Below are 12,798 nucleotides of genomic sequence, written 5' to 3'. Positions count from 1 at the left end.
CAGATTGTTACTCTGGTGGCTTGTTCAAAGAAGGATTTATATCTACCCATTGGGGAGACATGAAGTATCCTCCTTTGGGCCACAAAGCAATCTTTTGTCCCATAGGAGTATCTATTCTTGTGCAACCAGTGAGAAATAGACATTACGTCTTTAGTTGGCCCAGAAGTTAGTCTGGGTCTTCCTCAAGTATAGAATATAGGAGTCCGGGATCGAAGTATGACTCCATGGGGATGCATGAAACAAAGAAACAAACAGCTTTGCACAAACAGTCCAATGTTAGATTGATGGACATCCCTTTCATGATATTTATTTTCAAAAGGAAAAAAAAACTGTATTGCACCTGTAGACATTCCTATGTGCAAGTTAATTTTTCCCCTCCCTATTTCTGCTTTGGTGTTTTGATAATGATGTTAGATTTACTTGAAACATCTGTCAGTTGTCATGCTGGCAAAAGTTTTTTTCTGATAGAATCAGGAATATCTGCTTTATCTAAAGAGCCGAAATCTAGGAGCTGATGACATCTGATGTTATGGACTAAAATATCCAAAAATATCTGGTGGAAGATGAATGGCAATGATCAGCTGTGAGAACTAAAAACATTGCCGTCCACTAGGCAATGCCAGCGGGCGGCGCCGAGGAGTAGAGCCTTCTCTGTGATGGGCCCAACCCTCTGGAATGACCTCCCCCCCGACATTAGAACCACCTCGGACTTCCGCTCCTTCCGTCAAAAATTGAAGACTCACCTGTTCCGACTAGCTGGCCTGGCATGATTATAAATGTTACATCTATGAACTCCTGGTAGTATATTCTCATCTGGTTATTTTAAGGGTAATGTTTTAGTTTTAATTGTTTTTAGGGCTTTTAGCCTCATATTTATTCTTCTGTACAGGACTCTTAATTTTAACCTCCTCCACATACATACATATATTTATAGCTTTATTTATATTTGTATTTTATCTGTGATTTATTGTGGACTGTACACCGCCCCGAGTCCCTTTTTGGGAGAGGGGGCGGTTTAGAAATGTGATAATAATAATAATAATAATAATAATAATAATAATAATAATAATAATAATAATAATAATAACTTTTGAATCTTTTTTCTTTCCCTATCAGAGCCTCTCAGTTTCATTCATTTGCTTGTTCGTTCGTTCGTTCGTTCATTCATTCATTCATCGTATTTCAACCTTGCTCATCTCTCCTAAGTAACTCTGTTACTTACTTGTTGCTCGCATGTTTTTATTCCAGTGCAGTGAAAGATGTATGGAAGTTTATCACAAAAGGACACCAGCTAACCTGTTAAAGAAAAAAGACCAAAGAACTTACTTGGAAGAATGTTAACTGCTGTAGAATTAAACAGTATGTAGTATGATGTGGAGAGAGTTATTTTGAGATGTGAACAATTCAAACATGTTCATAATTCCTCAGCACGAATGATATGGATATTTACTGCTGCTTGATAAACAACAGAAATTATTTTTATTTAATACACTGATACCTCAACCTTCTTCAATCTACAGTATCTATTGCTTTCTATGCAGTGGTGGGTCCCGGATCCTGTTGCAACTGGTATGGTGCAACGGGGCCTGGCGTCCACCACATGAACACGCGCAGTGCTGGAACGGTACCCAGTGCTCCCGGCAGGCACCGGTATGCCCGTACCAGGGCATACCGGTCATAACCCACCACTGTTTCTATGGGGCTATAATGAAGATTAGTTTAAGGACCGTTGATGAATTTCATGCCTGATCAAGGATTTCATGCTAACCACTCTATGATTGAACAATCACACATTGCTTTGAATATTACTAAACTTGTGATGACTGGAATCTGGGGAGGCGACAGTTTAAAAATTCAAGATGGCAGCTACAACCATGCAAATGAAGCACTGCTACCATTTAAAGCATATTGCTTATGCAATGCCAATAAGAAGGGCTTTGATTGTAAATGTGCAGCTTGATAGACACACACTGTAGATGTCTTGGCTTTCACAGGATCATCTCAGACAGCAAACAATTATATGCTGATCTCATACAGATTAAAAGAAAAAAAAACCCCCACTATGCTGCCTAAGAGCAGCCAGGCATTGTTTATTGTTTCTAGTTGTTCATAAGTTTTATTGTACTCTCATGGCAATTTTTTCTCTTTTTTTAATCTCCCAGCAAAGCACTTCTGTTTTAACTTCCATTAAAACTAATGAATAAACAAAAAGTAGAAAGGGGATATTGAAACTTTTTTCTTTCCTTTTCTTTTCCAATTCTCTTTTTCTTTTCCTATGGGCCCCCTTTCCACTATGGGCCCCTTTTAAATACCTTTTGTGACCACGGACCATGGCCATGGACCAGAGGTGGCAATAAGCAGGTTCTGACCAGTTCTGGAGAACTGATCTGAATTCAGCTCCTCTACCCTTAGAATGCCTACCTGTATAGCTCAGCTGGTTACTTCAGATTAAGCAAAAGACATTATAGAATTGCAGACCCCAGATCATTGTTTTTTGGGCGATATCCTTGGAGAAAACCCTACTGCCACCAACTCTACAGAGCAAACCACTGTCAAGTGCCAGAGAAATCAGGGGATTCAGGCAGTTCAAATGGGTAGTCCAAGCAATTGGTGGTAGATCAAAGTACCGGGAATATTCAAAGTGGGCTGAACGTAAATCTTTTGTGGGCGTGAAGGGACTGATGGCTGATGACGTATTTGATTCCTCCATCAGGATCAGCCTGGTCATCTCCTACATAAAAGAGAGAGCAAACCTCATTCCTTCTAGCAGTGAAGATGTTGGTAACGAAAGATCTGCAAGAAGACCATCAAGTTGTGATGAGAAATTCAGTGACGTTCTGAAAGTTGATGTGAGCTGACCAAGAATGGATGTCCTGTTTCACTGCATAAGTACTTTCTCTACTGGACCTCAGTTTTTTCTGGAATTCAGAGCTTTAATTATATCCCAAGATTCTTCCATGGAGCTTTTTCAAACTGAAGAGGATCGGCAGCTTAACATCATGCACTGCAGTGGAAAAATGTCACCAGGAAACACTGTGCCTAATCCAGCCCCTTTACTATTTAACCCAAACCATAGCACAGGCTTCTAAAAGCCAACAAGAGATTAGCTCTTTCTATTTTCTTTTTCTTCCCCTTCTGCTTCCTCTTTCTCTTCCCCAGAGAATTGATTGTAACTGTTTCGCAACACAAAGGTGGTAAGGTGGTTTACCGGAGATCCGGCTTCACTTTGATGCCTTCAGCTTCAAAGTTTAAAGAGATAAAATAATTGAGTTAAGTGCGCAATCAAAGAACTGCATACAAAGGTAAACACAGCTGTGTAATCCACAAGTCGAAATTCATTCCTTGTCTAAACAAGGATGTTGAAATATAAGGAACAAATCAAGGAATAAACTGTAAGGAACAAATCAAGGCTACAGTATTCATCCAGATCATTGCCCTCCCAAAGTATAACAATATGCTTTAAGTTGGTGACATTTGCAATTAAAATTGGGAGAAAGCTACTTGGTACAGTGGATATTTCAATAAATGCATTTCATTTTGCATTTGAAAATTCACATACAACTCACAGCTCTGTGAATTTTGCATGCTGTTTATTAATCCTCACACCCTGAGAACGTTTATTAGGAAAATATCTGCTCAGAAATAAACATTATGATTAAAATAATTAATAAAAATGCAGTGTAGCACAGAAAATGACTTACATCATCCAGGCTACTTTCTTATTACTTGTATATCCCTTTTAGTTGTTAAGACAATGTACTTTTGTATGCACAGTTAAATGTTTTTTTTTTATGTCTCTTGTATCCTGTCATTTTAACATCCACTTTCAAATCAGTCTCAATAAATGAAATAAATAAAACAGATTCCTCTCCCATAACATCTTTTAAACAGAATCTATTTACAGTATATAGGCAGACACTTTTTAAATTAAAGTCTGTCCATTGTTTAAAATATCCATCAGTGTGTCTAATATTAAAATACTTTTCTTTATTCTGTATTTTTAAGTTGAATTTAAGTATTCTTCTTTAATTGTAAGAACAACAATTAAAGAATTCAATTTCTTGTAGTTTTCACTAGTGTTGAACTCCCAAAGACTCATCCTATCTTGTTTTTCAAAAGAGTATTCAAAACAAAAGCATGTTTCCCATGGGAAGGTATCTTATAATTAATTCCAAAATCTTATTTCAAATGTGTTTAGATCCATTGTCCTTCCTAAAATCAAAGCGGTAATCATTCTTTTGCTGTTAATTTCTTCCCATCCATTTTTTAAAGTCCCAAAATTGTATTTAAAACTTCTTTCACTAAGGATTAACAGAAACTCAACTGATGCTATCAAACCTGTCAATCAAAGATAGCTGAAAGGCAGCTATTAGTAATATTTTTAAGTGATTAGAAAAAGAAGTATGCAAACTTAGTATCCTTTTAAAGGCATCAGTTTGAGCAAGATGCTTATCCCCCTATCTCCTTGAGCAATAAAGCCACCAGAGACCAATGTTCTGTGGTCTCCTCATGAGGAGCAAGTGTTCCGGAGCACTTATGGGTGGTCTCAAGTCCTTTCCTTGTCACAAGAGGAATGGCAAAGATCCAGGCTATTTGCTGGCTCTTCATTCCATCCCAGTTGTCAGCTGTGATTCTGGCGGAGTCAGAATCTTCTGTCTCCCATTTCTTCCCTGGAAGTCAGAACTCAAAGTTGAACTAGATTGATCTACTCTAGTAGAAATAAACCTATAGTCAAAACAGGGCAATGTAAGCCCGTGGCTGTAGGCCCAAGATATGGGTCCAATTTTTGCATGCTTTCTTCCACAGTGTAAGAGCCGTGGTGATGCAGTAGTTGGAATGCAGTATAACTCTGATCACTGCCAGCAGTTCAATCCTGACTGGCTCAAGGTTGACTCAACCTACCATCCTTCCAAAGTTGGTAAAATGAGGAGCCAGATTGTTGGGGGCAATATGCTGACTCTGTAAACCACTTAGAGAGGGCTGTAAAGCACTGTGAAGCGGTATATATAAAACATCCTACCTGTCAACAACTACTTCAGCTTCAACCTCAATAGATACAAACTCAAAGTAAACCACTCCAAACTCGATTGCAGAAAATATGACTTCAGCAACAGAGTGGTCAATGCCTGGAATGCTCTACCTGACTCCATTGTTACATCCTCTAACCCACACAGCTTCAACCTTAAACTGTCAACTGTGGACCTCATCCCATTCCTAAGAGGTCCACAAAGGGGGCATGCATAAGCGCACCAGCATGCTTTCCATCCCTGTCCTACTGTCCCCGTTTATTTGTACTCATTTCCCTTGTTCATGCCCATCTTATACCTGTTATCTTGTACATGCTTGACAAACTAAACAAAACAAAATAAAAATAAAATATAAGTGTCAGGGTGGCATATAAATCTAAGTGCTATTACTGAGTGCTTATCAAGAAAGTTTACCATTGCTGGATGCCCCACTCTTAGTGCCCCTGTCAACTGAAGTAAGGCTGCTGGTTGCAAGTGAGTAAAATTAATCATTTTAATTTTAATTTGGGGGGAGCCATTCGGAAAACAATTTCTCTTAGAAATAGAAAAGCATCTTTGTAGCTTTATAGGGAAATCGATTTTAAGTTCCCACTCTGCATTGTGACAGTGGATTCCATGTTTTCTACCATTTAGAAAAAATGTTATTTTATTATTATTATTCTTTTCATTTCTTTTATGTTGTGTTTTTATGTCCTTGTAAGCCGCCTTGAGTCTCCATGTGTGGGTAGGCAGCCATATAAATTTTCTAAAGAAATAAATATATTTAATTGCACTGCGCTCCTTTAATTGCATTGTACTGTTTTGATGTTTTTCTTTTAGAAACATTTTTAGAAATCTGTAATGCTTTAAGTCACTTTACGATCTGCCCAGGGAACTTTGATCATTAGATAATTAAAAATACAAGAAAGAATAATGAATAGTAATGACTGCGCTGTACAAGCTAAGCCCCCCGAATTTTACATTAATACAAATATAATTCCCAAATGCAGACATTCACCCAAGCAGACATTGCTAACGGCAAGATGGGAAAACATGGCTGCCCTTCACCACAATGCCGAAATGTAAACCAGGCTAAACATTTGATAAATCAGGACATTTTACTGCTAAATGTGAGGAAAACCTTGTGGACTAAGTGTGGGGGTAAGCAAAAATGACCGTTGTAGGACATGAAAGTTTCAGAGAATTCAGGAATGTTCAAATTCTCCTCTGGACCGTCAGATGTGGCCATTTCAAGGCTAATCAAAAAGTTTTACAAAACGCAATCTTCTGTAGCCTGTGATGCCCCAGACAACTGTTGGTTTCAGACCAGAATATTCGTGTCCAGAATATTATAACTGGTTTCCATTCAGTAATGGTATCCTCTTTTCTTCACTACCAGTTTGGAGCATGCACAGAAGGTCCGTGATGACGTCTGGGTGGGTGGGCGGAGCCTCGCAGCGCCACCGCTACCGGTTCACCCGAACTGGTACGAACCGACAGCATACCACCTCTGTTTCCATTTCAAAGGACAGGCTTTAAAAAAGCTGCTGGACCAACGGCAAGGAACGTCAGGATCTCAAAGACCATCCCATTCCCAGCATGGTAACTGATATACATCCTAGTCAAAATAAGTGTTAATTCTTGAGCAATGATGAGATATGGGTGTTTTAATGCCAACATAACAGGAAATCCTGGCACTGACTGCACGAAATAATTAAGGCAGATGTGATGACCAATGCAGGTAGTCCTCAACTTATGACCACAATTGTGCCCCAAATTTATGTTTCTAAGTGAGAGACTTGTTAATTTGCCCCATTTTATGACCTTTCTTGCCACAATTGTAAAGTGAATCTTTGCAGTTGTTAAATTAGTAGCATGGTTGTTAAATGAATCCGGTTTCCCCATTGACTTTGCTGTCAGAAGGTTGCAAAAGGGGATCACATGACCTCGGGATACTGCAACCGTCATAAAGGTGAGTCAGTTGTCAAGCAGCTGACTGTAAATCATGTGACCACAGGAATGCTGCAACGGTCATAAGAGTGAAAAATGGTTATAAGACACTTTTTTTTAGTGCTGTTGTAACTTTGAATGGTCACTAAATGAACTGTTGTAAGTAGAGGACTACCTGTATATCCAAAATTCGCAACCATCGTAACCAGGGCAAATACTGGGATTTATAACTGAAACACTTTCACAGGGTGTCATACTGGAATGGTTATTCTTTGTTGTTGTTAGTTGCGAAGTCGTGTCTGACCCATCGCGATCCCATACACAACGTTCCTCCAGGCCTTCCTGTCCTCTACCATCCTCCAGAGTCCATTTAAGCTCACGCCTACTGTTTCAGTGACTCCATCCAGCCACCTCATTTTCTGTCGTCCCCTTCTTCTTTTGCCCTCAATCGTTCCCAGCATTATACTCTTCTCCAGTGAGTCCTTCCTTCTCATTAGGTGGACAAAGTACTTGAGTTTCACCTTCAGGATCTGGCCTTCTAAAGAGCAGTGAGGTTGTACTGAAAATTACAATAATCTATAATTGGATTTCAGGTAGAGACTACTAAACCTTGAAATATATGCCATTGCAATATTTGGTCAAATCTGACATCATAATTATTTGTTCACTTCAGCTTGCAGAACAAAACAGAATTCCCGAATTCACTGCCAGCACAAAGCTAGCTTGTAATTTAGTCATATCCCTTTGCATTCAAGTCACTGGATAATTTTAGTTGAAAACCCTTTATTCTGCTTCTAGCAGAATAAGGCTGAAATTGTAAACTAGATGAAGGCAAAGCTGAATAAAGAAGTTCTTTGGACTTCCAAAGTTGCCTGTGACTGGTAGTCCCCGATTTACAACAATTCATTTAGTGACCATTCAAAGTTATGACGCTGAAAAAAGTGACTTATGAACATTTTTTACGCTTATGACCGTGGAAGTATCCCTTGGTCACGTGGCAAAAATCCAGTTGCCGGGGCAACTGGTTCATATTTATGATGCTTGCAGTGTCCTGGGGTCACGTGATCCCTTTTTGCGACCTTCTGACAAGCAAAGCCAATGGGGGAAACCAGATTCACTTAACAGCTGTGTTACTAATTTAACCACTGCAGCGATTCATTTAACAATGGTGGCAAGGAAGGACTTAAAATGGGGCAAAATTCACAACAAATGTCTCCTTTAGCCATAGAAATTATGGGTTGTAAGTTGTAGACAACAATTATTATTCTACACCAGGCTGGCAGCCTTTTTTAAATTGAGAACTTTGTTTCCTCAGGAAAAAAATCCACCTGGTTTACGGGATGAGCAGGGATGAAGCCTATCATGCAACAACCTGGAGTCAAATTTGTATGGTGATATCCCCGCATTCCCCTGTTCTGTGCCTCTCATCTATTCTTTCTGATCCCCATTTCTCTCTAAGGCATGCTGCGGTGAAGATATGCCAAATATTTGGAAATGATTTATAGCCTGGAGATTTGACATTATGCGAAGGTTCCTGTGAATATCAGCCTAAGGGCTGAATACGGAATTAAAGCTCCAGGGAGCAGATCCTGCTCTGTCTAAATTCAACCCAGAAATACAATGATGAAGAAACAAAGACAGTGAATGATGTATATCAGCTTCCTAGGAACCTTAAATCAGCGACTGGGTTAGGAAAATAGAAAGGGGGAGAGAGGGAAGGAGAGATTATTTAGTTATGCTTTTAAAAAATGATTTTTTGGGGGTAAAGTATCGATGTGGCTCTGTTTGTTTTTTTTGTATAGGGACGGATGAGTGCATAGTAGTCACGAGTGTTGTTTTGCACGCAATTCAGTTAAAAATGAGTTTGATTAGTTCTTATCACAAGAGGTATTATGGCAATGCACTTTTTAAAACCTTTTCTTTAATATTCTGCGCTACTAAAATGGTGCACCCTCTTCATTTTGAATTCTTTTTCTTTTTGTGTTTTAATTTTTTTCTTTTAGAACTATCTTTGTATTTCTTGACTGGCAGACATTAGTGGTTTGCAGCAATTAAAGATCTGGGCACTTCTACTTGCACTATTCCGGTGTCAAATCTATTCAGCAGCACCTGAGTTTGCATTCTAACGGTACCTTGATAGAAAACGACAGGTGAATACATTCATAGCAGATCGATAGATAGATATGTCCTCACCTCTGGCAGTTCAAGCTGTAGGCAGGGTAACACCGAATGGCTGAAACGCTGACCACTGTAGCATTTCACAAACCTCCTTCAGTTCACTGTTCAGATATGGGAAAGCTTTTATTCTGCAAATAAAGTACCATTCGGCATAGCAGTTATCCACTGATGCACCTGTATAGGTGTGCCACTGTCCTCTGAATAAAGTTGAAACTCACCAGGACTAATGCTCCAGCATCTACCAATATTCATCCAGCATTCCACCTGTTCTTCTTCCTACTCAGTAGACTTTTAGTTCAGTTGTTCTACAAGGATAGGTGTTTCACAAGCATCTTTCACTTCCTGGAGATTATTGCTGAATGGGGCACGATACTTGGAGAACCAGAACGTAACAAGTAAAAGGCGGGGCACTGTTTATGACTATGCTATAAATTAAATCCTCTGGCAAGCCCAACCTCACTGAACATATGCCACAGCAAACAATTTCCTCAACCCAAGCACTGCGCAGCTCTCTTAGGAAATGTCAAACAAACTACAATATATTAATCAGAACAAGGAAATATTTCAGGTGCTGATGAGAAAGTCCAATGAATGAGAATATTGGTGTGACTAAAAAGTGGCAATTATCCAATGATTTGTTCGCTTGTTCTCTCTATAAAAAGAAGAATATTTATAGCTCAGAGTTGAAATAGCAATTAGCACTTAGACTTATATACCACTTCACAGTGCTTTATAGCCCTCTCTAAGCGGTTTACAGAGTCAGCCTATTCCCCCCCCCCCAACAATCTAGGTCCTCATTTTACCCACCTCGGAAGGATGGAAGGCTGTGTCAACCTTGAGCCGGTGAGACGCGAACTGCCAAATTGTAGGCAGCCGCCAGTCAGCAGAAGTAGCCTGCAGTACTGTATTCTAATCACTGCTCCACCAGGAATCATACTGGAAATTAAAGATCCTTGGTGCTCTCTGAGCTTGGTTGTTTTCTTTCAGACGTTTCATTACTAGCACTGCAAACACTGAGGATGTTACCCAGTTTGGATAATGACATGTTGATGTTTTCCTTATAGTGATCAGTCATTCCTTGAGTTTCTTTCTCTAACATCACCTCTAGCTCTTTAGTCATCAAAATCGCCGATTTCTTTTTGGTTTCCAGTTCTGTTATCTGGGGATTCTGAGTGTATCATCTAACACAGTGATGGCGAACCTATGGCACGCGTGCCACAGGTGGCATGTGGAGCCATTTGTCAGGGTACACGAGGCGCTGCCCTGTCAGCTGATTTCACCCTTTTTTAAAGCCATTTTTTGCCCTCCCCAGGCTCCAGAGGCTTTATAGGAGCCTGGGGAGGGCGAAAAGAGCCTCCCTGCCCGCCCCCTGGAGGCCCTCCGAAGGCTACAGGGACCATCCGGAGGCTTCCATGAAGCCTTCAGAACGCTTAAAACGACCCTCCGAGCAAATCAGAAGTGACTTCTGGTTTGCTCAGAGGGTCGTTTTGAGCGCTCCGAAGGCTTCAGGGAAGCCTCCGGACGGTCCCTGAAGCCTTTGGAACGCTTAAAACGACCCTCTGAGCAAATCGGAAGTGACTTCTGGTTTGCTCAGAGGGTCATTTTGAGCGCTCCAAATGCATCAGGGAAGCCTCCGGACGGTCCCTGAAGCCTTCGGAGCGCTCAAAACAATCCTCCGAGCAAACGTTCCGAAGGCTTTAGGGAAGCCTCCGGACGGTTCCTGAAGCCTCCGGAGGGCCTCCGGGGGGGCGTGGGAGGCTCTTTTTGCCCTCCCCAGGTTCCTATGAAGCCTCTGCAGCCTGGGGAGGGCGAAAAAAGCATGTAAAAATGGGGGGGTCACGCCTGTTGTGCGCGCATGCGCACTGGGGGGGTCGCACATTGCATTATGGGTGTGGCATGCCCACACACGACCCCCCTGCACTCCCCCCACTTGTGGCACGCGAGCCAAAAAAGGTTCGCCATCGCTGATCTAACAGATTTTGGTGGAGGCCTCCAACCAAGATTAATTGCACTCAATCCTGCTTTATTATGAACAGTCATTAGGAGTTGACAGGTCAACTGTCACTAGTTACTAGAATAGAATAGAATAGAATAGAATAACAGAGTTGGAAGGGACCTTGGAGGTCTTCTAGTCGAACCCCCTGCCTAGGCAGGAAACCCTACACCACTTCAGAGAAATGGTTATCCAACATCTTCTTAAAAACTTCCAGTGTTGGGGCATTCACAACTTCTGGAGGCAAGCTGTTCCACTGATTAATGGAAGAAGGAAAATGTTAGGTGACAAGCAGGCCGAAGATACCTATAGCTACTAACTGCTGGTTTTATGGTTTCCGAACTGTCCCAAATCTGTCAAAATGTAGTGACCAAATGGAAATAATAGTACAGGATTGTCTAGTAAGACATGCTAACCCTCTGAAAAGTTTTATATCCAAATAGATTTTATTCATTATACTCTTTCCATCTTCCCTTAAAATATTAACAGAATCCACAATGTATGAGAATCAGTGTCTCCACTAAATAATTGACAGTCAAAATGAAACTAAGAGAATAAACTAAAATGAGCAAACTTCCTCAAATTCCCAAATAAATTACTTGGACCTAATCTACATATCAAAGGATACGGTCTGCAAGCACAAACAGAGTTAATTAGAGCGGAACTGCATCTTCACAATAATACACACACAGACATACACACGCCTCTCAGTTGCTGCCACCCTAGAATCAGCACATAAACACTTCCACAGCCCGGACAAGCTCCCCCTATGAAAGTTGGTGCTATACCCCATTTGCTTTACAGCTGCCCCTAAAGGCAAACTGTTTTGCTTTTAGGAATAAATATTTATTTTTTCTTCACAGCTGTCTGGATCTCATTTTTATTTATTCTTGTGCAACCTCGGCTTGAGTTGCAACCCCAAATTATTCTTCTGAGAACCCTCTAGTACAGTGATGGCGAACTTTTTCAGCACCGAGTACCCAAACCGGAAACGTGCATGCATGCGCATGCATGGACATGCACTGGAGCACCACAAACCCAAAGACAAGCTGGCTGATGTGCATGGTTGTGCCGGCCAGCTTGTGTTTGGGTTTCCGGCACATGTATGCGTGCCAGCCAGCTGGTCTTCCTGCACGGCGGAGCAGCGGAAACCAAAGAACAGTTGGCCGGCGCATGCCTGTATTTTGGCCATTTTGGAAGGCTGTTTTCAGGATGTTTTTCAGACCGTTTTTGGAAACGGCCCGGAAATAGCCTGGAAAGTGGCCCGAAAAACATCCTGTTTTTTGGACATTTTTCAAGCCATTTTCAGGCGCTCCGGTGCCCATGAAGACGAGCTGGCTGGGAAACCAGAAGACCAGCTGTTGATGGCACACGTGCCCACAGAGTGGGCTCTGTGTGCCACCTCTGGCACATGTGCTGTTTCCCATCACAGCTCTAGTAGACTTAACATATAATTAATTACTATCTATTTTTAGTCAGGCCAAATGTCTCCCTCATTTTCTCCAATCCCACCATTACACCACCTTTTCCCTATTTGGGGTCCTTGGTTTCTGGAAATGAATGAATGAATTGGTGTCTTTCTTCCTACATCCAAAGGCTGGAAAAAAAAATCATCCTAGTTTGCATGCTGGCTAACTTTTAATGTAGTTGCTTGACACTTCCTTCCTCTGT

The 12,798-nt window shown here is 41.0% G+C and overlaps 1 protein-coding gene across 3 annotated transcripts in view; it reads right to left on the bottom strand.

Moving 5' to 3' along the window:
* The window catches only part of FAM3D (FAM3 metabolism regulating signaling molecule D), a 42,237-nt gene extending 32,621 nt beyond the window's left edge, over positions 1 to 9,616 (bottom strand). For 2 of the 3 annotated variants that reach the window (XR_014173688.1, XM_081934367.1), the window contains exons 1-3: positions 9,353 to 9,616; positions 9,150 to 9,262; positions 1,223 to 1,296 (exon numbers count right to left, since the gene is read on the bottom strand). Coding sequence is in view for 2 of the 3 variants with exons in the window: in XM_081934367.1 (XP_081790493.1) it covers positions 1,223 to 1,235 (13 nt within the window). In the remaining variant the exon portion in view is untranslated. The remainder of the gene's footprint in view (positions 1 to 1,222; positions 1,297 to 9,149; positions 9,263 to 9,352) is intronic. The other variant, XM_081934368.1, reaches the window with a different exon arrangement.
* Positions 9,617 to 12,798: the final 3,182 nt, after the last annotated feature.

This window comes from Natrix helvetica (genome assembly GCF_964273705.1).
Source record: "Natrix helvetica genome assembly, chromosome: 1".
Lineage (NCBI taxonomy): Eukaryota > Metazoa > Chordata > Lepidosauria > Squamata > Natricidae > Natrix > Natrix helvetica.
The sequence above is the reverse complement of the archived record's forward strand: the minus strand, read 5'-3'. Positions and strand labels throughout refer to the sequence as shown.